Below are 27,711 nucleotides of genomic sequence, written 5' to 3'. Positions count from 1 at the left end.
TCATCATCATACCAACTGTTCTTTGGGGCAGTGCTGAGGGGGTGGGTGGAAGGGATCATAGTGCAAGTAAACGCATATGAGGCGGATGCATGTAGAACACCTGCCAATCCTCTCGTGATCTCGTGCAGAGAGCTATGCGGGTCTAAAGCGAACAAGCCATCAGATACTGCATCCCGGTAAACCCCAACTGTCTCACGTGTAAACTAATATCTCGGGTACCTAGGTAGATGAGTGGCTGGCCCATCTCTCGGGGATCTACCTACTAGTGTGAAACTCAGGTATGCATGATCGGCTGCTATGCCAATGGGCCTACTGGAAATCGTGAAACCCCGCACATCAGGTATCAATGAAGGAGATCCCATCAAGTAGTCCACTGTGCTCGCTCCCCCTTTAGAGTTCCAGTGTGTGAGAGCATCTGATCCTTGCCATCTCAATAAGCCATTGTATATGACCAACCCATGTGCACTCCCGAGTGTGAGAAAATGCCTGCCATAATCTGTAATCTCCCCCTCATCCTGTGTTGATCTTTGCAACCCTACATCCTCTGCCGTGATCTCCCGGTACATAGCCTCTTGAGTATCATACAACTCTGTCTGCCCTGTGCCTGTACGATCATTAAAGTCTCCCAATAGTAATATGTCTCCCATGCTGGCAAACCTCATGATATCATCATACAGTGGTATATAGGGCGACTCTCCTGATGGTGCAAACCTGGAGTGGGCTGGGGGAAAGTAGCATACCGCCACATATAGCTCCCGGAGCCCCTCTCTGTTGGGGTAAAGGCATAATGCCCACCCTTATAGTGTGTACGAGCCCATAAGTTATAGTACATAGTACACTTAGTACTTTTAATGTACTAAGTGCACTATGTGTACTAGTGCAATATACATGTGTGATAGGGGAGTCACACACTCATTGATTGATGAGTTGACTTATCCCCACAACTCTCTCTCTCTCTCTCCCTTGCTTCTCTGTGTATGTCTCCCATGAATGAACTCTAACCCTAATTCTGGTTTTCTCCCCATCAACTGGTATCAGAGCCTAGTGGTCCTTCCCTCTTCTCCTTGATGATTTCTGTCCAAAGTCTGTTCTGGTCGTATTCAGCCCCATCAACTGCTGGTCGCCTGCTTCCATCAACTGCTGGTCGTCTGCTTCCATCAACTGGTTACGTGGAGAAATTAAGCGTGTGCTGTAGGCGTGTGCTGTCTGGCTGCGTGTTGAACGCTAGACGCCTGGCCAACTGGAGTAGAAGCGATAGGCGAAGCGTGAGCTGGCCAACTGGCGTAGATGCGCTAGGCGAAAGCAGGCTTGAGCGTGGAGGCGAGCGAGTGGCGAAGGCAGCAGCGGCGCCCTCAACTGACGTGCAAACGTGGCGTGAACGAAAGCAGCATCACTACCCCCCTTGCGTGTAGCGCCAGCGCTAGGCGAAGCTAGCCAAGCGATGTCGTAGAAGGCGAACCCAGGCGGACAGCCACCCGACTCGTCGACTGCAAGTGTAGGCGCCTGGTCGTATGTAGCGCTGCTACTCGGTGAAGAGGCCAGAAGCGAAGCTGGTATCTCTTGAAGCCCTTCAGCAGAGGTGAAACCAGCCGTCCTCCCTACCTGCACAGCTGCAGGATCATCAGCATCTGTATCAATACAGCACCAGCATATTCATCACGCCCCCCCCTCTCCTGCAACAGAAATCAACCTGCAAATCAGAAAAAATCAGAAATTTCAGAGGTATTTGCCTCTAATTTTTTGCGAATTTCTTATCAATTTAATCAATTGAGCAGGTACAGGTGCCCAATTGCTCAATTTTGAGCGAAATTGGCAAAATTGGGTGACATTGGTCACAATCAGGATAAATTTGCAGGAAATTGGTCAAATCAGGATCAATTTGCAGGAAATTGGATGTCAAATTTGGGGCTTTTGATGTAATTGTGCAATTAAGCACTCATACATGCTGTATGATGTGAAAAATTGCACATTTGGGCAAAATTGCAGCAAATTGCAGCAAATTGCAGTGCAAATCAAGGGGCTTTTGTGCCGATTGAGTTGATTTGCATGCAAGCAATCGCATTTGATGCTGTGGATAATGTGTTGATGCCTTACAAGCACTCAATGTGCCTGTAAATCAAGGGGCTTTCATGTATTGGATGTATATGTGGCCAGGGGGAAGCATCGTGAACACTCTGGATGCCTTCATGTGCGTCAATGTACCATGCATGATCAGAAATTGATCTCAAATCAAGGGGCTTTTCAAGTTTGTATGCTTGTTGAGCTTGGCAAAGCAGCAGGCAAGACATTTATGCCTTGAATCCTCAGAAATCAGCTTGCAGTCAAGGGGCTTTTGCCCAATTTCTGTTCGGAACTGTTGTATGCAGTGTTCGGGACTGTTAAAGTCTGATTTTCACTCATTTGGACAGCCAGGAGAGCATTTATTGCTACTGTACCTGCTGGTACAGATTTGGCACAGCTTTGTGCATGTTTTGGCATGGCTGTACATTGTTTTGAGTGACCAAAAGGTTCAATTTCAGCTGCTGAAATTGCCGGTACAGGTTTGGTACATCATTGGTGAGCGCTTAGTACTGCTGTACAGTACTTTGGAAGGGCAAAAGAGCACGTTTAAGGTGCTGTCCAAAATCTGCAGCAACCAGATTTTGGTGTTTTCATCACATAAAGTGGGAGAAAAGTTGCATTCTTGCTTCCGCAGTGGGAGATAAAGCTTGGGAGAACATTTGTGAGCACTTTGTGTGCTTTGGGTGCAGTGTTTGCACATTTGCAGGGAGTCGGGCATTAAAGGTTGCATATTGCTATGGCAACCACAGGTGAGAGCTCTTCATTGCTTCACATCAAGAAGCTTGAAGGCTCGCAGAATTATGACATTTGGCAAACCCAGTGCTACAATGTGTTGCTTCAGAAAAAGCAGCACAAGCCTATCAAAGAAAGGGGTGTGATGCCCGCTTCTCTTACTGCTGAAGAGTGGGAAGATATGGATGAGCTGGCAAGATCTACTATCATGTTGTCTGTGTCAGACTCATTACTTTTCAGCATTCGTGAAGAGAAGACAGCTTGGGGAATGTGGCAGAGATTGCAGGACTTGTATGCCCAACAAAGTGCCTCAAGCAAAGTGTATTGGTTGAAGAAACTCATAGGTCTTCAGATGAAGGAAGGGGCGTCTATGACAGCCCATCTAAATGAGTTTAATGGTATTGTCAGCCAGGTCATTAATCAAAAGTTGGCGATGGACGATGAGTTCAAAGCCACTTTTTTGTTATGCACTTTGCCAGAGAGTTGGGACACATTCAGGACAGCCACTAGCAATTCGAATGCTATGCTGTCATATGCAGATGTTGAGGGTGCTCTTCTTCAAGAAGAGATGAACAGGAAAAACAACTCTGTTGGAAAGTCCAATGCAATGAATGCACGTGGGAGATCCCAGCAAAGGGGGAAAAGCCAAGAAAGGGGAAGGAGCAAGTCTCGCTCCAAAAAGGATTTGGAATGCCATTATTGTGGCAAGAAGGGACACATCAAAAAGCAATGCTACAAATGGAAAAATGATCAAAAAGAAAAGGGAAAAGGCAAAGACAAAGAGAAGGATGAAGCCAAAGATGTAAAGCCAAAGGGCAAAAGTGGAGTCAAGATCGAAGAAATCAATGTGTCACATGCAGGTGGCAGTGAGGATGAGGTCCTCTTTACGTCTTCACTTTGATGCCCATTCACTTCTTACAGGTGGTCATGGTATGCACTCATGGATCATTGATTCAGGTGCCTCCTTTCATGTCACAGGTTGCAGAGACTTGTTTGTCAGGTACACTGCTGGCAATGAAGGAGTGGTTTATTTGGGTGATAACCATGCATGCAAGATACTTGGCAGAGGTGATGTGAGGCTTGTATTTTCAGATGGCTCACAGCTTATGCTCCATGATGTCAGGCATGTGCCTGAGATCAAGAAGAATCTGCTTTCTACTGGACAGCTTGATGATGCTGATTATGTTACCACATTTGGTAGTGGAAAGTGGAAAATTAGTAAGGGCTCACTGGTTGTTGCCAGAGGCTCTAAGGTGGACACTCTTTACTTTATGCATGCAGGTGTTTGTCACCATGCTAATGTAAATGCAACCGAGCTGCCGGAAATTTCTATGTGGCATAGCCGGTTGGGACACATGAGTGTCAAGGGAATGGAGCAATTGTCTCGTTTGGGTTACTTGCCTTCTCTAAAGTTTTCAAGTTTTCAATTTTGTGAGCATTGTATATATGGTAGGCAACTACAGTGCCCCCACAAGAAAGCTCTTGGACAGAAAGATGCTCAGTTAGAGCTTGTGCATACAGATGTATGTGAGATGCCTCAGCTTTCTTTGGGAGGGGCAAAATATTTTGTGTCTTTCATTGATGATGCCACACGCAAGGTGTGGGTCTATCCTCTTCGCTTGAAGAGTGATACATTCTCAGTGTTTCAGAAGTTTGTTGCTCTTGTTGAGAATCAAACTGGCAAAACACTGAAGGCTTTGTGTTCCGACAATGGTGGAGAGTATACGTCCAAACAGTTTCAGGACTTTTGTGATGCTAAAGGCATCAAGAGGGAGCTCTCTACTCCTTATGATCCTCCACAAAACGGGACAGCAGAGAGGATGAACAGGACCATTCAGGAGAAGGTCCGTTCTATGTTGTCACATGCTGCATTACCTCATGGTTTTTGGGCTGAAGCTGTTATGACAGCCGTTCACCTTATAAACAGGTCACCTAACACGAGGCTTGGTGGGAAAGTGCCAGAAGAAGTATGGACAGGGAAGCCTCCGTCATACAAGCACTTGAGAGTGTTTGGTTGCGTTGCGTACGTGCACATACGCAGGGAAATGCGCACCAAACTTGATCCTAAGTCTCACAAATGCATATTCCTAGGATATGGTGACAGAGGTGAAATGGGGTATAGACTTTGGGATCCCATGAATAGAAAGATCATACGCAGCAATGATGTCATTTTTTATGAAACATGCATGTATAAGGAGCCTGCAAGGCAACAGGAGCCTAGCAGAGTCATCTTTGATGATGATGGACATCATGGACAACAACAAAGGGCTGTAAATCAGCCATTACAACAGGAAAACCAGCCCTTAAATGGTGCTGAAAATGGTCCAAATGGACAGCCAGAGATGGCAGAAGATATCCCTATGGATATACCACAGTTAGAGGAGATACCGGGCATTATATTTCAGCCTTATGGCATGGAACAGGAGCCACCAATGGGTGATATGCAGGCTGGACAGCAACCTGCAAATGATGGTCATTGGGTACGGAGGTCCACAAGACCCTCCAAAGCCCCTGATAGGTTTGTTCCAGGGTTGACTATTTGATGCTTACTGACTGTGGGGAGCCCTCATGTTATAAAGAGGCTTTACAGAGGGCAGACAAGGCTCTATGGGAGCGTGCCATGAAGTCAGAGATGGATTCTCTGCATAAAAATGGAACTTGGAAGTTGGTGCCTTTGCCTGCAGGCAAGAAGGTTTTGCCATGCAAGTGGGTATACAGGCTCAAAGTTGCACCAGATGCAAAGCCAAGATACAAAGCCAGGTTAGTGGCAAAGGGCTTTAAGCAGGAATATGGTGTGGACTTTGATGAGATCTTCTCTCCAGTGGTCAAAATGACCACACTTAGAGCTGTGTTGGCTTTGGTTGCGCATGATGATCTGGACTTGATTCAGATGGATGTGAAGACTGCTTTTCTTCACGGTGATCTCCATGAGGAGATATATATGCAGCAGCCAGAGGGTTATGCAGTGAGTGGAAAGGAGAAGCTTGTATGCAAGCTGAAAAAGAGTCTTTATGGGCTCAAACAGGCACCAAGAGAATGGTATCATAAATTTGATACATTCATGAAATCACAGAAATTCAGGAGAAGTGACATAGATCACTGCTTGTACACCAAGAAAGCTTTGGATGGCAGTCTATTGATCCTCATCTTGTATGTTGATGATATGTTGATTGCCGGTAAATCTCGTAAGGAGATGGATACCTTGAAGCAGAGGCTGCATGAAACCTTTGATATGAAGGATTTGGGTGATGCAAATCACATTTTGGGTATGCGGATACTTCGGGACAGAAATCAGCATGTGTTGTATTTGTCTCAGAAGGAATACATTGGCAAAGTCTTGCAGAGGTTCAATATGGACGGGGGGAAAACTAGTACTCCTTTGCCTCCGGAGCGATTTGCTCATTGCAGACACTTGATGGGCATTGGATGAGGCCATTTTCAGCCTTGATATGGCCTTGTATATTATCATGTACATGCTGATTTTTTCTTTTCCTTTACTTAAGGGCACTTTGCCTTTAAGTGGAAGGTTGTTGGGGTAAAGGCATAATGCCCACCCTTATAGTGTGTACGAGCCCATAAGTTATAGTACATAGTACACTTAGTACTTTTAATGTACTAAGTGCACTATGTGTACTAGTGCAATATACATGTGTGATAGGGGAGTCACACACTCATTGATTGATGAGTTGACTTATCCCCACAACTCTCTCTCTCTCTCTCCCTTGCTTCTCTGTGTATGTCTCCCATGAATGAACTCTAACCCTAATTCTGGTTTTCTCCCCATCACTCTCTGCATATTCGGACCCACATGTACCTCGCATCTGCATCCCCATGTACCACATGTATTTTGTCACGAAGCTCCTCCCTGTAAAGTATTGCCACTCCTCCCGATCCTCTGGTGCCTTCCACTGTGCGTGGCTGAGGGCGGAAAACTGATTCCCATCTATAACCCCGGACGTCAGGAAGCCTCTTGTTTGTGCACTGATGGGTCTCCGTATACATAGCAATATCACTGTGTTTGAAAGTATCCTCAAAGTATCCTGCATCTGTTCTAAGGGCTCCGTTGCAATTCCACACTGTGAATCGCAAGGTCTCATAGGCCGCGCACCGTCAAGCGGGCCTCCTCTCCGTAATGATGACTCGGCCATCTCTGTATACCGCCCATTTCCCCTCTTTCCTTGCCTCAAGCACACGCGGCATGTGTTCCTTCTGGTGTGCTATCTGTGCTGGTGTAAGGTCCTCATCCAAATAAATCTTTTCCCCCTTAAGGGCCATCCTTTTGGAGAGGAAGGCCTTCTTCTTCTCCAAGTCACCAAACCTGATGATCGATATCTTCGCCTTGGTTTCATCTCTGCCTACTCGCCATGCTCCGGTAGTGGGTACATGAGTGGCTCCAATTTTTGTTGCAAGAGCTTTTGCATCCTCTTGGGGATTTCCCTTATCTTCCCACCCAACTACACGTACATGTAAGGCACGTGCCCGTCTCTTGGCTTCCTGTTCCAATGTAGCATTCATCACCTCTACTTTATTGACTGGTGTATCCTTTGTTTTTTTTACTACTTCAATCCATGGGTTGACTTCCTCAATTTGTTTCTTTGTGTCAATGGCAATTTCAGCCCATGAATGCATTTCCTTCTCACGTGCAGCCACTTTTGCCTTACATGATTCCAAAGTGTTTTGCATTTCTGTGATGTCTTTTTCGCGGTCAGCCATACATGTCTTCAAAGTGCCTTCGTACGATGCAACTATTGTGCCAATCTCTCGGAGCATGTCATCCTTCCATTTCTGCATCTCTTTTTTCATTTCCGTGTGCATCAAGGCTTGGCCTAATTCCATTTCAACCCGTACTTGGGCTTGCATTTCTCCCTTCAATTGGACATATATCTCTTCCTTCAGCGTTTCGTATATCACTTTCCTTTGGGCATGCATCTGCCCGGTCCATTCCTTTTCAAGCTCCTGTCGCATGGTGTTCATCTCTGTCCTTGTGTGAAGCTGTAGCTCCTCGTAAAGGGCCTCATCTCGTCGGGCCATCTTCGTAAACCTTCGTGAGCCAGGGGACATGATTCCTTCCCTCAGTCTTCTGCGGTAGGCATTTGGTGCCTTCGTGGGGGTGTGAAAGGTTGTCTCACCATCCTGTTCCCCCTCTAGTGGTTGAGACATGTTTTCCCCTGCTAGTTGCTGCCTTGGGGGCCTGAGCAAGGGTGGGTGAGAAAAGCGAGGCAGATGCTGTACCTCCTGCACCTTACTGTTTGCACCTGTGCAGCCTGCCAGTAGGCCTCCAGCTGTCCCTTCTGCGCTTTCTGCAACTACCTGCAAACCCAAGCGCCTCCTGCAGTCCTATTTGCCTTGAACTTTGAGTTTAAAGAGTCGTGTCCACTCAGGAGTCAGCACTGTCAACAGTCACGATGAGGTACGCTACATGAGGCTGGTACACGGGCAGGTATGCTATACGACTCAGCCTACAGCGGGTACGCTACACATTGCACGAGGCTTGAGGCCACAGCACTGAGCACCGAGCAGGTACGCGGGCAGCAGTGAGGCCACAGATGCTGTACCTCCTACACCTTACTGTTTGCACCTGCGCAGCCTGCCAGTAGGCCTCCAGCCGTCCCTTCTGCGCTTTCTGCAGGTATGCTACACGACTCAGCCTACAGTGGGTACGCTACACATTGCACGAGGCTTGAGGCGACAGCACCGAGCACCGAGCAGGTACGCGGGTAGCAGTGAGGCCACAGTCAAGAGAGAGACAGAGAGAAAAAAAGAAAGAAAGAAAGAAAGAAAGAAAGCTGTATTAACGTCTACTAGAGGCCGAACTCAACCTATGAGAGAGAGAGAGGCAACACCCGATGGGGTCCCAATCACCCGCTTAAGGGCCCCACCGACTTGTGGTGTATTTGCTTTTATTGCTGAAGTATGCAAAGTAAAAGATGTTAACACAGATTTTCTGATTACTTGAGTGCCTGAATCTGTTAAGGGCTGTGTTTGCTGTTCTGGCTGATTGTTCACGAGTAATTGCACATCAGGCTGCTGAACTGTCTGTGTTGAGCTGTAGAGTGCTGGATCTTTATATAGTGGAGTGGAGGCTCCATGTATGTGGTCAGCCCTCCATGATGGTAAAAAACATTCATCATGCGATTTTCCATGGACTGCTGCCTGGCCAGCCCACATCTCAAATGGTCATGTGTTTCTCCACACATGGCTTCCAGCGTTTTCTCTTGTTTCAACCCCCTCAAAATTGTCGTTTCCGTTTCCCGATTTCCCATAACTATGACCAAAGTACTTCCAAGTCCTAACACATCGGGGATAGCGTGGTATATGGCAAACAAGCTCAAAGATGCCTGAGCAGAAAACTGTAAACTTCTTATGGCGGCTCCGCTAAGGTCAATGAAGTCAATTTAGCTGGCCCAGGTGAAGAACCCAAGCTAGTCTTCATTGCAAAAAACCTCTCTCGAACAAGAGAATGACTTGATCAACAAGACAACACAAGCAACAAGAGACTAGGGAGAAGAGGGAAGAGAGCTTGGTGTTCTATTGTAAGGGGAATGATTGCTAAGGGAGTGCCAAGATGTCTTCACTTGGAAGTACACTGACATGAACGGAATTCCGCTAGAAGTGGTAAAACACACGATCCTTATCATGGAAGGCGCAATACCATACAAACAAAGATCTTATTCGATGAATCCCAAGTATGGACGAATGCTGAAAGAAGAGCTTCAAAAGCTCATTGATGCAGGATTCGTCTATGAGATTGAGCATAATGAATGGGTATCACTGATTGTGATTCCCAAAAAGAACGGAAAACTCAGAGTGTGTGTTAACCTCAAAAAGGTTAAGGCTGATACAGTCCACGATCACTATCCATTACCATACACAAAGCATGTGAGAGAGTAAATCCCCTGCTTGGTTACATAGTGGGTATGTTTGAATGCATGAATTGATTTCCATGTATGGACATTGTCTGGATTTAATGCATGTGATTGTTTTATATATCCAGAATGAAGAGACTGACCACCCTATGCGCTCGAACTTTGTTATGAGTAATAATGTGTGTGAAAGCTAATATATTTATTATTGTTTTAGAGGTTAACTAATTGAGATTCAATTATAAGCTTATTGCTTTCATGCTTTTTGTCCGAATTTTAGGTGTAAAAGAGTGGCCAGCCCTCCCATGTAAAGCACTTCTATTCTTTTATCAGAACAACGTGAATAGGTCTTTCTCCTTAGCAATCAACTTTCCATCCTCATCTTCCATCAGTGCGCAGTGCTCAACGCTCAGTTGTGCATGGACGTTGTTGAACTTGTACGGTCAGTCCAGGGCTGCACATCTATACAGACTCTGCAGTATGGGCAGTGCACAGGTCTACTGTATAGACAACACATGAATCTGCTGTATGGACAATGCACAATACAGGGCAGCACTTAATTGCTTTACGGACAGAGAACGCCATTGTATGGAGGACTGCTTACATGGCTGGGGGGAAAGACTGCACAGATTAACTTCTTTGTTGGCCATAGAAACGTGTGTTGTGTCGAAGAGGACGCGAAGGCCTGTTGCTTTTTTGGAAGTAAGGTTTTGTGATTGTGTATCAATCCAAACTTGTTGGGAAAAAACTAGGGTACGGAAATCCTTGACATCAAAAGTTCAAATCCACGGTAATTGTTATTGATTGTTTGTATGAACACAAGAGGTGAGGACAATGTAATGGTGCCTTCGCAGGGATTATATTCACCGTTTGGAATTATTAAGATTCTACTGGTGAATTCTTTTACATCACATACACCAAGCCTCTGATGCGTTTGCTAAGACTATCTGAGGCCATGCACAAGGTAGCTAGGGAGATTAAGAGACCATTGTGAGCTTGGGACATTGTCATTTGGTGATTAGTGAGATTAGGGTTTGCTTGGGGATATATTAGGTGCACGCCCATGAAAGGATAATCAATGCTTGGAGGCAAAAAGCCCATGAAAATGAGCAGAAAATTTACATATTGTAAGGGGATTTTAAATTGATAAAGTGAAAGGCTCCGTAAATTTGGTCCAACGGGGTAGTTTCGTTGCATCCAAATTGGGCAGCATGCAGTAGGGGGTGGTGCACTAAGGCTGCAAGGATGAGGGAGGCCTTACCTATTAGTTTCTTTTTCTCAAATAACTCCATATGATGATCATGCTATATATGTGCATGCGTGGTTTCCTTATTTATCTTTCTTCAGCAGTTGTTCTATTCATAATTTGAGTGGTTGATGCTTTCATTGTTTACTCTGTTGGTAATATCTAGTGCTTTACTGTTTTGGCAGCCGTTGAATATATAGCTGTAATTTTGCATGTCAAGGTGGAGTTTAGGCTTCAAGCTCCTTCAGACTTTGTAGTGTGCATGGTAAACACAAGTGCAGGGAATCTGAGTTGGTCTCAGATTATTAACAATGTCTTTGAATGATAGGCATTCAATTGGGAGTCGCACAACATCAAATGGTGGAGACATCTTGAAGACCAAATCCCAGATCTTGCAGAAGCTGGCTTTACTTCATTATGGCTTCCTCCTCCATCAAATTCCCTTGCACCACAAGGTAAATGCTGCTAGTTAGAAACAAGACTTTTTGAATCACGGATTCACGTAAGCAACAATAGTTTTTTTTTGTGTGCATAGCAGGCTACCTACCCAAGGACTTTTACTGCCTCAATTCTGCTTATGGCAGTGAAAGTGAACTGCGAAGCCTGCTTCAAGCGATCCGCAGCAATGGCTTACGGGCCATGGCAGATATTGTAATCAACCATCGAGTGGGGAGCACCCAAGGAACGGGAGGATATTACAATAGATACGATGGCTCATCCATGCCTTGGGATGAGAAAGCAGTAACAGCTGATACTGGTGGGCATGTGAGAAAACAAGGCACATCATTAATCAATGTATCAGTTATGGCTCATTTATCTAGATATCTATTTAACAGTAGAGCTGTATTGTGCAGGGTAATCCTAGCACTGGAGAGGTATTCGGTGGTGTGCCGAATATAGACCACACACAAGAGTTTGTCAAAAAAGATATCACAGAGTGGCTGCGATGGCTTCTACGAGATGTTGGCTACAGAGATCTGCGATTTGATTTTGCCAAAGGGTGAGGATACTGCAGCAGTGTGTTTATCGATATCAGTTGAGATCATGGAAGAGGCTCGCCTACAAAGGGTGCTCATTTTGTAATTAATAAGAAGAACTGTTAAATAGGTTGGGAAATAGCGGCGGCTGATAGTGGTAAGAATGCTCTGCAGTTACAAACCGGATTTTGTGAAGGGGTATATCGAGGCAGCTAATCCGGATTTTTGTGTGGGAGAGTATTGGGATACCTGTAACTATAATGGAACCCAACTAGACTATAACCAAGGTCATCATTGCGATTTCTTGTTAATCTTATGTTCTTTTTGGAGTTTTAGACAAGTTTGAAATGTTTAGGCTTGCTTCAACTTCATCTTCAGATGTACAAGGTTATGAAGCATAATTGTCATCTGGTGGTGCTCAACTGCAGACAGTCATAGGCAAAGGATTGTGGACTGGATCGATAGAACCGGTGGTTCTTCTGCAGCTTTTGATTTTACTACAAAAGCTATACTTCAGGTGTGCAATTCGCAGAGTTTGTGTGCTAGTTAAGGTTGAGATCACTTAGTCAGACCTTTGTAGTAATTTTATGGTAAGCTTGAAGAGGGTATGCTGCATGTCATTTTAAGACCTTGAATTTGTTTATTTGTGTGGGTCTTCATTTGCATCACGAAAGGAATATATGCTGGACAAGCTGTTAGGTATAGTTAAAGGCAAGAAAGTACTGGCTTCTTATGAGGCTGATCTTATCAAATCATCATGAGCTCATTAAAAAGGTTTTGTGATGGCATGTGTAAGCGCAGATCTTGGAGTATTTAACTATTAATTTGTTTAATCACTTATGACCATCGGAGTAAGCCACACACAAACAAAACCATGTACAGGTGCCAAGAATGAGCCAAGGCCATCAACAACAACCCCCCCCCCCTCCCCCCCCCCCCCCCCCCGCTTCCTTTATTTCCCTTTAGGTATTCTACTGCCCAAAGAAAGATTTACAATACAAGTTTGTGGTTGATCCATGATCACCAAGTTTCCAATTACAACATGGAAATGAAAACAATCGAAGACAAAAGTCCAAACCAATAATGGTTGCCGATGTAGATTCTCCCAATCTCACCTCCTAGGTTAGCCAAAAGACCCTCCAGGCAACCAAGAGACCATGCTGCCAGTCTTTTACCCTAGCAAGGCCTTGGCGAATAGTTTTTTGCAGCTTCAAGGTGGCCTACAGCAGTAAGGAAACCACACTGCAATAGGGTATCTCCAAAATAGCAACTGGGACCCTAGACCTCTTGGAAGAGCCAAAACGACAAAGCAGCGAAGCTTGGTCGATTTGCCCAAGTGATGAGGGAAATTAGAGCGATTTCTTCAAAATGACCTACCCTCCACATGCAAGAAGCTGTCCGTGCCACCCTTTAGCCTTTTTTAATCTCCCTTATGTGAGGGGGTGCCACACAAGGGTGCCCAATTCTCGTGCCCACACCTTCATAAAAAAAGCGGTTTTTAATCCATGAGCTGTCCACCTTCTCAACTTTATATGGAGTGTGTATCTATAAGCACACATTAGCCAATAAAACCTTAATATCAAATAAAAGAGTCTGGTTTTACACTTAACACATGCAAAACCTAGGGAAATTTTTAACATTTTCACGTACAAAAACCAAGTACTCAGAAACACTCTTTTTCATTGCTTTATTACTTTGAACATGAGATACAACTAGGATGGAATTTCCCTCTTGGTTAGCATCAATAACATGCATGCGGCCCTTATGCATAGAAGTAATCTTATTGGTTTTATACTCCTTCCGTGGCTCTATGCGGTGATGCCACGGCTTTCCCAACAATACATCACATCCCTGCAATGGTGTAACCAAGAAATTCTCATGATCAAGATAACCCTGGATGTGTATGCGCAACTTTCCAAAGATAGGGGTCACTTGCACTTGCATGCCCACAAAAGCGGCCTCCGCCTCAATATGGGGTCCCATGTACCCTACATCAATGTTGTGGATGCTATCTCCACAGAAATGAAGTTATCTGTCGCACAATCATCAAACATAAAGAGTGCGGGCTGATCCTTCAGCTGCCCCCAAGCTTTACAAACCATCCTCTGTTTGTCTTCATTTCTTGTATTATTCCCTTGCACATTGGGAATGGCATGCCCATTTGCCTTTTGTTGCTTCTCATTGTCCTTACCCTTACGCTTAGGGCACTCACGAAACATGTGATCTTTGCTACCACATGAGAAGCATTTACCCTCCTTCGCATATTGCTCCCTTTGCTTAGGAGTGAGGCTAAACTTGTGCTTTCTCTGAGAGGCATCCTTGGGCTGCATATTTTCTGTAAGCCCAACAGGGCGTGCCGTGACAGACTCAACCACATGTCCAAGAGATAGAGAGAGGGGGGAGAGAGAGGATGGAATAGGGATGTTGCACAGTACACCACATTGAGTGGGGAACAGGCCCCGCTACCTTTTAGGAATTTATTCAGGAACAATATACGGGCACGTTGGCCAGGATCAATACAATTAGTGAATACAAAACAAACAGATATGCCGATGTAGGATATCCAAGTTGATGTCGATGTCGAGGCACGAGATCTCTAATGCCGAGCACACCACGGGGATGACCCAGAAGTATCTCTCACCGGGGCAGTACCAAATCTAATATCCAAATCCAAATCCAATGAATCCAAGTCCAAGTCCAGATCCAAGTCCAAATTCCATGTTCATGTCCAAGTTCCATGTTCATGTCCAAGCTCTATGTCCAAGTTCTCCATGTTCATGTCCAAGTTCCATCTTCATGTCCAAGTTCATATCCAAGTCCAAGTTCATATCAAAGTTCAAATCCAAGTTCAAGTAGTCCAAGCTCCCATGAGTAATCTCCACAACCTTGTCGATGAAGAAAACCATGGAAAGCTGTTTCTGGCAAAAAAACTGATGTAAAACCTGTTTTAATGGTTTTTGGGCGATAAAAACCTCCAAAAAAGCAATTTTAGGGTTTTTTGGAGAAATTTTAGGGTTTCTGAAATTTCTGTCCGTACAGCTCCGTACACACGTCCGTATCGCCCATGCATATGTCCATACAAGTCTAGGGCTGACCGTACATCTGAAAAGCAAGTTGGAGAAGGTGTTGATGGCGAAGAAGAAGCTCTCCATGATCATAATGATGCCCACACACACTCCACGATCTCCTTCAATCTTCAATGATCTTGTTCATGGTACTACAAGAGAAGTCCAATCCTTTTTATACTCGTACGAGACCCTGCTTTTTGCCAAAAAGCCTTCATGCTTTTGCTTTGTCTTTTTATGCTTTGCTTTTCTCTTTTTGCCTTTGCTTTTGTTCTTTTTACTTTTATTAATAAAATATTACTCAACTTTTGGTGCTTTGCTTTTTTGGCCTTAGAGCTGCTTTTTGAGAAAGCGCCTTTTAGCTTTTTGGTCTGGCTCAATCTCCTCTTTCCAATGGTGCCCTTGGCTCGCGGTCAACCCTGTTTGACTTTTTTCTTTTTCTTGCTTTTTGACCAAGAATGGTGCTTTTTCTTAATCAAACGTTATTGACCCTGTTCCCATGTCTTCTTTCACTTGTCTGGTGTCCGGGCATGGATTTCATCATGTGAAATAGAGCTAGGAGGACCAAATAGTTACATTCTCTCCCTCTTGTTCATGGATTGTCTTGTTTGGTTTCATTGAAACTGTGCTGAGCCATCTGGCCACTAGGACCGCTCAGACTATCCTCAAGGCCATCTGGTCACTAGGACCGCCCGAGAGTTCATCAATAGTCATTTGGGCCATCTTGTCGCATTGACCGCCCGACTGTGAAAGCCCGACTATGAAATCCAATACAGTCATATGGGTCATCTGGTCGCAATGACCGCCCGACTGTGGAATCCAATACAGTCATTTGGGCCATCTGGTCACAATGACCGCCCGATTGCGAAATCCAATACAGTTATCTAGGCCATCTGGTTGCAATGACCTCCCTGCCCGATTGTGTCGTCCAATGGGTCATCTGGCATTGTTGCCTCCCATATACAAATCTCGTTCTGGCATCGTTGCCGTTCAATGGGTCATCTGGCATCGTTGCCTCCCATATACAAATCTTGCTCGTTGGGCTATCGGGCATCGTTGCCACCCAAACTAGAGCATGTCCAAATAACCATTATAAGCAGAATAATGATCAATTCCAATCCATTATATATATAGTGAAGAGGGCTAGAGGTATGATCCCTCCCTCTTGAATCTGTCTTGATCGCAAGACGTCCATATCTGTACTTCAAATACATCTGGACCAACCACTTCAACATTGCTCATAAGTTCGAAGTATATCTGGATAGTCCTAGAAGTACTCCTCTGGTATCCATTTCACGTCCAACAACGAATAACTCTTCAATTCCAAGAGGAACTTTCTGACCATTGTCTTTCCTCTTTTTCTCATAGAATGAAACACAATTTGTTCTGGCTCTTCCACCCCTGGTGGATCCTTAAAAACAAGTTCCTCAGGGAATGACCTGTACATGGTTTCAATAAATTGTCACGGAAAACATTATATATCTTCCAATGATCTGAAAGGTCCAATTGATGACATACATGGTTGATCTTCTTGGTATCCTGAAAGGTCCATATTGTTAGAAGTCATCTCCTGTCTATTTGTATACACCAGGAGATTCACGTGGGTCTACTTTCTTTCCCAGAAGGACTAGGCTTTTGCTCGGTTCAAGGATTGGCACGTGATGGTGGAGAAAGAGTCTGGATTTCAGGTCAAGACTCTCAGGGCTGACAAAGGAGGTGAATTCTCCTCGACTGTATTTTTCCGGTTTTGTGCAGATCATGGCATCAAGAGGGAATTGGCCAATACCGGATCGCCTTCGGAGAATGGAGTTGTTGAACGTAAGAACAGGACTGTGGTGGAGATGGCGAGGACCATGCTGGAGCATCGTGATCTTCCTCGTCCACTTTGGGGTGAGGCTGTGGCAACGGCTGTCCATACCATTAACCGCTCTCCGACGACTTCTGTATCCCATATGACTCCATTTGAGGCATATTTTGGCAGAAAACCCGATGTCTCGCACTTCCGTGTCTTTGGGAGTGACGCGTATGTACATATTCCGAAGAAGCAGAGGGGGAAGCTTGACTCCAAGTCCCGCAAGCTGGTATTTGTGGGGTATAACTCTCTTTCCAAGGGATACAGGTTATATGATCCAGAGAGGAACGAGATTGTTGTCAGCCGGGATGTGGTCTTTGACGAGCATGTTCTAGCATCCACTGTCGAGGAGCCGCCACTTCTTGGAGATCCAGAGGAGTCTGATGATGATTCCCAGTCTACCACTCCAGTTGATCCACCTCAGTCATCACAGGAGGTTGAGCCCGCAGGAGTTGAGCCCCGCGACCACAGGAGGCTCCACGATCTGTTCGAGTACCTAGGTGGTTGTTAGACACCCTTCGGGAGTCAGGTGTCACGGAGCTACCCTCCGAGTGGACCACAGAGGACGGCCCTCGAAGATCACATCGAGTCCGAGATAAAAGCAACACGGCGGAGCTTCTTCAGGTGAACTATGCTCTGATGTCTCGTATCATGCGGGATAAAGAGCCCACTTCCGTAAAGGAAGCCCTTTCACAGGATACTTGGAGGGAAGCCATGCAGGTGGAACTTGATGCCATCGAGAAGAACAACACATGGGAGTTGGTACCGAGGCCGTCGAAGCGGTCAGTCATTGGTGTCAAATGGGTCTTTAAGACCAAGTACGCGGCTGATGGGTCGGTGGACAAACACAAAGCCAGGCTCGTGGCTAAAGGTTATGCTCAGCGGCCAGGCATCGACTACGAGGATACCTTTGCACCGACAGCGCGGATGACCACGATTCGGACCGTTCTTGCCCTTGCTTCTTCTCAGAGGTGGCCCGTGTACCAGATGGATGTAAAATCTGCGTTCCTTAATGGTGACCTGCAGGAGGAGGTGTACGTTGAGCAGCCTCTAGGCTTTATTGTTCCAGGATCGGAAGGGATGGTGTATAGGTTACGTAAGGCCTTGTATGGTCTTAAGCAGGCTCCTAGGGCTTGGAATCAGAAGATTGAGGAGGTGTACGTTGAGCAGCCTCTAGGCTTTATTGTTCCAGGATCGGAAGGGATGGTTTATAGGTTACGTAAGGCCTTGTATGGTCTTAAGCAGGCTCCTAGGGCTTGGAATCAGAAGATTGATTCCTTCTTTATTCGGATTGGATTTCAGAGATCGGTTGCAGATCCGAACCTGTATCTCTTTCGGGAACGCGGCATGGTCACACTTATCATCCTTTATGTGAATGATCTCATTCTCACCGACGGTCATGTGGAGCACATTGGAGTGACGAAGGCTGCCTTGTCAAAGGAGTTTGAGATGACCGACTTAGGCTTACTCCACTTCTTCTTGGGATTGGAGATCTGGCAGACCAAGAGGGGGTTTTTCGTCTCTCAGCAGCGGTATGTTCATGAGTTGCTTGAGGCCTTTGGGATGGAGAACTGCAAGCCTATTACTTCGCCGATGGACCCGAACACAAAGTTAACTGTTACAGATCCTTGTGAGCCAGTTGGTGCCTCGCAGTGCCGGAAGTTGGTTGGTTCATTGATCTGGTTGCTAAACACCAGATTGGACTTGAGCTTCTCCGTGGGGCTGTTGAGCTCTTTTATGCAGACGCCATTGAAGACTCATTGGGACGCAGGATTGCGGATCTTGTGGTATCTACAGAGTACGAAGGATCTGGGACTCTTTTACACATGAGGGAATGGAGTCAAGCTCCAAGGCTGGAGTGACTCAGATTGGGGAGGAGATCCAGACACGAGGAGATCTACTTCAGGATACACTTTTACTCTCGGCTCAGGAGCAGTTTCTTGGAGCAGCAAGAAGCAGCCAACTATTGCCCTTTCTTCGACAGAGGCAGAGTATCGGGTTGCTTGTGGTGCTGCTTGTGAGGTTGTATGGCTGCGGAGGCTGCTAGGCGAGATTGGGTTTCCACAGAGGGAGCCCACAGTCATCTAGTGTGATAACCAGAGTTGTATAGCTATTGCTCGGAACCCGGTTTTCCATGCCCGGACCAAGCATATAGAGATACAGTATCACTTTGTACGTGAGAAGATCTTGGCGGGTGACATCTTGCTACTTTATTGTTCGACGGAGGACAATGCGGCGGACCTCTTCACGAAGTCTCTACCTCAGGCTACGCTCAGGCGGCACTCCAGCTCCCTTGGGTTGGTTTCACAGCCAGGAGCTGAGAGGGGGTGTTAGAAGTCATCTCCTGTCTATTTGTATACACCAGGGCCTCTGTTGTGGGTGTGCCCGCCCGTATATCATTTTTCCACACTCCCCGTATTTTTTCCCTATTTTTCCCATTTTTTCCTAATGGTGGGAGGGCTGCCAGGTGATGCCAGGAGCACCCCAATGCTGGCCGACTGGACTTTCTTCAGGCGTGGGCATCTGGGCTGCTGGCCGACTGCTTTTCTCCAGTCGTGGGCATCAGTATGCTGGCCGATTGCTGTTTTATCAGTCGTGGGGTTTTTTTCCCAGTCGTGGGCACTATTTGCTGCTGGCCGACTGCCCTCATGGAGTTGTATATATTGCCCCTCAGCCCCCACCACTTCCTCATTCAGTTTTTTCGGGATCTTGTGTATAGAGAAGAGTTTACACACCTATCTCTCTGTGTTTCTTGTGCTGATTATTTTCTGCAGTCTACTTGCTCTTGTCTACCCAAGTTTGGTTATTATTTCCGCTGCATATTCTGACACATATACCATCATTCCTTGACTTTGGCAATCCAAAGATAAAATCCATAGTAATATTCTTTAATAGATCATTCAATGGGTGCAATAATCGTGCTGGTGTTTGTCGATCAAACTTGACCTTCTGGCAAAACAAACATTCTCGAATCATAAAGTTCAATGTCCTTCCTCATAGTAGGCCAATAGAAATAGCTCTCCAAAGCTTGAAGTGTAGTCAAGGTATCTCTATGTCCCATGTATGGAGGAGCATGGCACTTTTTCATTACTTTGGCCTCAATTCCTTGTGTTACACACGACCTGGGTTTGTATCATAAGAAAATCCTTCTTGATGACATAAAAAGTCACCAAATCTGTACTCTACAATCTGTTCCAAAACATCTTTGAAATCCTCTTTGGTAGCATAAGGATCCTTCATCAAAGTGAAATCCATATGGTAACCCATAGAAACCTCATGGCTTAAGTCTCTCCGAATGCATCTGCTACCTTGTTGTCTTTGACATTCATAGGCCACAGCATGGGCTTTTTGGTTCAAGACTGCTGCAATGCAAGCTCATCATGTTCAACCACAAAAAAGGTCTAGAATACCCAACACTGGTCCTTTGCTAGTATAAAGTCTCAATGCTTCAAAAGGATTCTCTTTCAGCTTTGGTCCACAAAGATCCCATGGCTTTGTTTGTCAAAACCTGCAATGGGCTAAGCACCACTGCAAACCATTTGTCGAACTTCTTGGCATGATGTCAATTTGATGATCTTCCGATCTCTCTGGCTTCTTTGCTTCCTTTTCCTTACGTGGTCTGAAGAAACTGCATCTGAAATAGTAGGCCTAGGAGTAGCTTCCTTGTCTTCTCCATGATCAATAGAGCGGGTAGCTCTAGATCCTCCTGTAATGGTGACTCCTTTGGCCCAAAGATAGGGTTTTGCATCTTCAACTCCTTCGGCTTCGGTGGCTCGATCCTTGATGAAATCTTCAAACATTTGAGACCTTCTTTGGTCCCGTTCCCTCTTGGTTCTCCACGCAAGGAATCATTCGTCTCTGAGAAATTGTCTGAATTACTGAAAGTCATGATACTCTTCTGATGACATGGCGGGTCTCATGAGTAATGGATCAACAACCCTAGTTCTTAACTTGAAGTCTTGGATCGGCCCGATAGTTGTTCCCTTCATTAGACCCTTGGTTTCCCTCTTCTCTCGACATGGCTCTGTCACCCCAAGAAAGTTTCTTCAAGAGAAATCCTGCTCTGATACCGCTGTTAAGCCTAACGGGCGTGCCATGACAGACTCAACCACATGTCCAAGAGATAGAGATACGGAGAGAGAGGGGAGAGAGAGGAGGGAATAGGGATGTTGCACAGTACACCACATTGAGCAGGGAACAACCTTGCTCCCTTTCAGGAATTTATTCAAGAACAATCCACGGGCACGTTAGCCAAGATCAATACAATCAATGAATACAAAACAAACAGATATGTTGATGCAGGATATCCAAGTCGATGTCGATGTCGAGACACGAGATCTCTGATGCTGAGCACACCACGAGGATGACCCACAAGTATATCTCTCAACGGGCTAGTACCAAATGAAATATTTAAATCCAAATCCAATGAATCCAAGTCCAAATCCAATGAATCCAAGTCCAAGTCCAGATGCAAGTCCAAATCCTAGTCCAAATTCCATGTTCATGTCCAAGTTCTCCATGTTCATGTCCAAGCTCCATGTCCAAGTTTTCCATGTTCATGTCCAATTTCCATGTTCATGTCCACGTTCATATCCAAGTCCAAGTTCATATCAAAGTTCAAATCCAAGTTCAAGTAATCCAAGTTTCCATGAGTAATCTCCTCAACTCCTACAACCTTGTCGATGAAGAAAACCATGGAAAAGCTCTTTCTGGCAAGAAAACTGATATAAAACTTGTTTTAATGGTTTTTGGGCGATAATAACCTCCAAAAAGTAGTTTTTAGGGTTTTTGGAGCAATTTTAGGGTTTCTGAAATTTGTCTGTACAGCTCCGTACACGCGTCCGTATCGCCCATGCATATTTCCATACAAGTCTAGGGTGAGCGTACATCTGAAAAGCAAGTTGGAGAAGGTGTTGATGGCAAAGAAGAAGCTCTCCATGATCATAATGATGCCCACACACACTCCACAATCTCCTTCAATCTTCAATGATCTTGTTCATGGTACTACAAGAGAAGTCCAATCCTCTTTATACTTGTAAGAGACCCTGCTTTTTGCCAAAAAGCCTTCATGCTTTTGCGGGCTTTAAGGCCTTGCTTTAAGGCCTTGCTTTTTTGGCCTTAGAGCTGCTTTTTGAGAAAGCACCTTTTAGCTTTTTGGTCTGGCTCAATCTACTCTTTCCAATGGTGCCCTTGGCATGCGGTCAACCCTGGTTGACTTTTTGCTTTTTCTTGCTTTTTGACCAGAATGGTGCTTTTTCTTAATCAAACCTTATGGACCTTGTCCCCATGTCTTCTTCGACCTGTCTGGTGTTTGGGCATGGATTTCATGATGTGAAATAGAGCTAGGACGACCAAATAGTTACATTTTCAGCCTTTCCACCACTCTTTACATCTTTCACAAAAGGTTTAGAATGCTGTCCACTCTTTTGCTGGTTATGAGCAGCCCAATGTTTGCACTTGAAAACATGGTCTCCTTTACCAAAACGCTGCAATTTATGCTCCAAGTGCTCGGTGCTAAGAGCGGCTACTATATAGTCTTGCAAGGTAGCATTGTGGTGAGTATCAAGACCGGACTTGTAGACCGGTTGAAGTCCAGAATCGAACTTTCTTCTCTTCTCGGGCTCACCGAATGGTGAGACCTCCAAGTAGTGTTTCCAAAACTTGATTACATATGTCCACACGGACTCATTGTCCTTGATCTCAATCTTATTCCCTTTGCTCATGATCTTTCTCCACGGCATTGGGAGGCATGAATTGTGCATAAAATCTCTCTTTAAAGTCCTCCCATTTCTGAATGGGGCTGCTAGAGAGCTTTGCCGTGATCCACCAATGGGTAGCCTAGCCCTTTAGAAACATGCTTACATGGCAAATCTTGGATTTCTCATAGGATTCCTTATCACTGAAGGCAATGCCAAACTAGGCTATAAAAGCCATTGCCTTGCTTGCATCATTATCACCATGATAGGCTTTAAACTTTACACTTGCTTTAAATTCTTTAAGTCTCTTGGCATGGTGACCCTCATCTTCGAGCTTTCTCTTCCCCTTATAGGGCGGCCTCCCAATACTTGCATTCACATAAGGATCCTTGCATGAGACTTATTCACCATGGGTATACTCGGTGACATGAGTGGCATGTGATACATAATCAGCTTTGATTATGCAGAACTTTCAGGCCATGACTGGGCTCATCTCTAGCCAATTCCATAGACAAAGCGTGGTGGCTAACATGCCCATCACTTTTCCCATGGGAGGCATGCATTGCCACTCCCTTTGCCATGTACAGCCCTTCCTTTTCTCGACCCATGCAGGGTTGAGACTTGCTTGGAAGTCATGGAAGCCTCATCTTTGTGCACATAAGACTTGATCCTACGAGACAGAGCATTACTTGTCTCCCCATGCGGGGTTTCTTTCACACAAAGTTCCCTTGCATTGCCTTTCACCAAATCTCCAGTGCGTATAAGGTAGTTGAGGTCTATCTCTCGGGGATTCATTCCCAATTTCTTCGCCATAGAATTCATAGTGTGTGCTACCATAGACTTGGCCTTTGTGTGCTCCATAAGCTTGTGAACTTACGTGTTATCATAGAGCATCTTGAGCTCTTCTTCCTTGGCATACAACCTCCTCTTGACGTGCTCAATCTCTACTTTCAATACAATTGGGTCATCCTCTTGCATCTTCTCTTTACCTCGAGAAGGCTGTCCCATATGTATTTGCTCCTCTATATAACCAGCATGCTATGCTTATTGCCCAAAGCTTCAGAAGCATCAATACCACTTGCTTGGCCATGTGAATTGCCCCCTTGACCACGTTGTGCATGACCCTAAACCCTAAACCCTGCCGCCCCCCTCCAGTGTTGTTTCTGTACGCTGCACGACAGAATTTCGTACGGAATACTGTACGGTCCATAGGATTCAACCGTTTTTGCCCGTTGCCACCTGTGCGCAGTTTTGCCAGTAGCCGTTTTTGATCATTTTTTGACCGTTTTCTACCGTTTGGATGCCCATTTTCAGCCTTTTGGCCTTGGCTTCAGCCTTTCATATGCCATATGCTATAGCCTACAGCCTCTACCTATTTAAGGCTCAAGCCTTCAAGCTCCTTTTCCACACCTTCAAGCTCTCGAGCCTTCAAGCTCAAGCTCTCAAGCCATCAAGCTCTAAGCCTCTAAGGCTTAAGCTCTCAATCCTTTGAGCTCTAGAGTCTAACTCTAAGGCTTGAGCTCTCAAGATTCAAACCTCCAAGCTCTCTCTCTCTCTCTCTCTCTCTCTCTCTTTGCCCCCCTCTCTATCCTTTATTCCTCTATCTTCAAGGCTCCATAGTCCATTGCCCAAGCATAAGTTCCACCCTCCTGCCCCTCTCTATACTCCTCTCTCTCAAGTCGCTTCTCTCTTCATCAAGCACAATGACGAGAGACATGAATGAAGCTTTCATGTTGCATGCCATCCATATCTCACAAGCCGCTGGAAAATCAAAATGCTATAGGTGGACATGCAAATATTGTGGCAAGCCTTATGTGAGCGGCCTCACTAGGCTTCGGGAGCACATCGCAAAGGTGGGGGGGCAAGTCGCACCATGCAAGCAAGTGCCTCAAAGCATTGCCGATGAGATGTTTAGAGCCATTAGGGGTGTCAACCACCCAAGTACGAACTCAAGCGCCCATGATGAGGTCATTTCCCTGCCACGGAATACTTCCTCTCCCTCCGCCTCCGCCTCCGCCTCCACCTTCGCCTGTGCAAAGAGGCCAAGGTCCGACCAAGGCACGAGGCAATCTACTTTAGCCGAAGCTACCGAGGGTTCCATGGGTCCCCTATCACATCTTCGAGAGCGTCAACGTCAAGCGGAGATAGAGATTGCACGTACTGTTATTGAGTGCAAACTCTCCTTTAATATGCTTAAGGTGGAGCAATGGAAGACAATGGTGAAAGCCATTGCAAATGTGGGTCCGACACAGGATGGATGGACCGGCGTCTTATACCACGACATGCGCACAAAACAACTTGACGAAGAGAGGGAGATAATTGATAATTCTCTAGCACCTGTGCGAGCAGGATGGGCCAAGTATGGGTGTAGCATCCTCTCAGATGAGTGGAGTGATAGGGAATCATCAACATACTTGTGTCTTCCCCTCTAGCCACATGCTTTGTACGAGTGGTGGGTTCCGGGAAGAAGGGGAGGAAGACAATGCACCACTTTATATATCGCCATATCAAGCAAGCCATCATTGAGGTGAGAATTGTGAGGTGTGCGTTGCTTTTTTTCTCTTGAAAGTATGATTACGTTACTTATTTAAATGTTTTGGCATGTATGATGTAGGTTGGCCCATAAAATGTGGTGTGAGTCATCACTGACAATGCGTTGAATTGCCGACAAATGGGTCGCTTTTTGGAGAGGAATTATCCCTCCATATTGTGACGCCATGTGCGTCTCATTGTGTAGACTTACTCATGGAGGACATGGGCAAGCTGGAGTGGATGAAGACCATCATGCGGCAAACCACCTCCATCGTCACCTTTTTCACCTCAAAGGTGAAGGTATGTTCCGTGCACATAGCATCCTTGAGCTAAAGAAGCCTTTCACCGCACGCTTTGCATACATGTGGCTTCTCTTGGAGAGGCTATATGATGTGAAGACACCCCTTCGCCGAAGAATGGTCGGTGTGGAATGGATGGAATGGGATGAGAGAGGGATGAGTGAGGTAAAAGACATGCAAAAATTGTGCTTGCATGAGGATTTTTTGGCCGAGGTGCGGAGCATTGTCATTGCACTTCTCCATCTAGCCTCCTCCATCTAGATTCTAGCCCCAATCCTCTAGCCTCTCTTTTTTGTGTAACACTTCTTGTACTTCTACCTGCGTCTAGAGCGCCTTGCATTGTATGAGTCAAGACTTAGGCTTTAGCCTATCATCTATGTATGTTTGCAACTTGGTTTTAATGGAATTTTCGTTTGTGTCACGTGACAACTTGTCTTCTCGTTGAAATTGAAAATATTGAAGTTTATAAGTATTTTTTTTAAAAGACCGTACGATAAGATTTTTTAAATATCATACCGTATTTTCCCGGTCGGTATTGTATCGTACGAACCGTACAGTATCATACCCGACAACTATGCCCCCCTCCCCCTCAATACTGAAGTATATTATTGGAATATTTAAATGTGTACAAAGTTCTGAGGGCTTGCCAACTAGATAAACCAATGCAATGCAATATGAAGACAAGTTACCCAAAGAGAAGTGTGTCGAAGTAGTTTGTCAATGCTAGACTCGTCGAATGAGTGTAAATAGCCTGGCCACCAGTCTCATACACCTGGAGGGAAGTGAACGCGAAATTGTCGTTCTGAGACACGCACACCCTTGCAAAGACCGTGGCTCAAGCCCCCCTGGTACGAGTACACAAACAGGTACAGGTACACGAATAGGTGCGAGGACACGAACAGGTACTGGTATGCAGTGTCAATAGCAGCTACTCAAACAGGTACACTTGGTGCTGGTTCACAGCATGTACACCTTGTACTATAGATGTAGGATGATATTTAGCAAGTACTTCCAGGTACAGTAGAGTTTTCAGCATGTACTTACAGATACAGTTAGGGTTTCAGTTTGTATTTGCAGATACAGCAGCTACAGTAGGTACAGTAGGTACAGTAGGGTTTCCGGCAGGTGTACTTGCAGGTACAGTAGGATTTTAGCAGGTACTGCAGGTACAATAGAGTTTCCGGCCAATACTGCAGGTGCAGAAGGGTTTCCAGCAGATGTACTTGCAGGTGTAGTAGGGTTTCAGGAAGTACTGCAGGTACTGTAGGGTTTTCAGCTAGTGCTGTAGGTACAATAGGGTTTCCAGAAGGTACTTGCAGGTACAGAGCAGCCAGGCATGTTATCTTCTTGGTGTCGATTTGTAGAGAGAGAGCCCAGCAATAATGTGCTTCCTTTCCAATGAGACAGAGAGGGAGAGAAGCACTCATGGGATAGGTTGGTGAAGTGGGGGGTGGAAGGGGTCCAACCCCCATTTGACATGTGGTAGTGCCCACCTTTAATGAAGGTGGGCACCTCCTCTAGTGCCCACTGAATAAAGAGGGTTGACATGAGCAAAAGGGTGCCCAAAGATTGGGCTCCCATACATGGGTCCCTTGGGCCCCGGTCACTGGCCAGTGGTCGGTGCCCAATTTTAATGAATGTGAACAACGAAGGCTATAAAACCATTAAAAAAATAAACAAGGGTTTAAATGAATACCCACCACCTATTCACATGCCACAAACCATGTCAAAATAAAGGGGACTCGCACGGTCCACGGGTGGGTGTCGCTTGCCCGTGAACTAGACCCGTCATAGCAACCAGTCACACCAAAACAACACGAAACCAATTTCAAGCAGGCAGAGATGTGTGCATATGCATTATGCAATCGATATATCTCTTGTTCCCATAACCTGTAAATAGCACGTCTTCCCGAGCATGGAACTGGCTCTATGGGAAGCCTAAACTGGGACCCGACAGTGGGTTCCATGTCCTAGCTACACTACGGGTGACATGAGACCTGGCCTCCCATAGGTAACCGGAGTCCCGGCCTTAGTACAGGCGACAGGAAGCTCGCTAGCCTCCCATACCTTGGCAAAAAATAGGGGAAGACCACTTGGGCAGCCAAATGGTGACATTGGCTTCGCACTCAACTGGCCCCTCAAAATGTGAGTGCAAGCCCCTCTTGGTGGCCACTTGGGAGGCGGAAGAAGTTGTTCCAAATCATGGGCTATTAAATTGCTTCTCTTTGATTGAGAGAGGAGCGTGGAAGAGGGCTGGATGGAGAAAGGCGGAGGCACGAAGAATGCTGTCAGCGAATTTGTCCTCCAAGGATCCAAATCTATAGGTGCGGACCTTCAAGAAGATCCATTTAGGGATCAGGAGCCAAGGACTACCAAGCTCAGAGGTTC

The 27,711-nt window shown here is 45.7% G+C and overlaps 1 protein-coding gene across 1 annotated transcript in view; it reads left to right on the top strand.

Annotated features, from left to right (window-relative positions):
- The window catches only part of AMY2 (alpha-amylase-like 2), a 48,070-nt gene that overhangs the window by 8,072 nt on the left and 12,287 nt on the right, over positions 1-27,711 (top strand). The window contains exons 3-7 of the mRNA XM_086797581.1: positions 11,231-11,357; positions 11,441-11,667; positions 11,757-11,902; positions 12,054-12,166; positions 12,308-12,396. Coding sequence (XP_086653707.1) covers positions 11,231-11,357; positions 11,441-11,667; positions 11,757-11,902; positions 12,054-12,166; positions 12,308-12,396 — 702 coding nt within the window. The remainder of the gene's footprint in view (positions 1-11,230; positions 11,358-11,440; positions 11,668-11,756; positions 11,903-12,053; positions 12,167-12,307; positions 12,397-27,711) is intronic.

Source organism: Cibotium barometz, chromosome 66, assembly GCF_041138505.1.
Source record: "Cibotium barometz isolate CiBa-2024 chromosome 66, ASM4113850v1, whole genome shotgun sequence".
NCBI classification, from domain to species: domain Eukaryota; kingdom Viridiplantae; phylum Streptophyta; class Polypodiopsida; order Cyatheales; family Cibotiaceae; genus Cibotium; species Cibotium barometz.
This window is presented reverse-complemented; position numbering and strand designations above follow the sequence as displayed.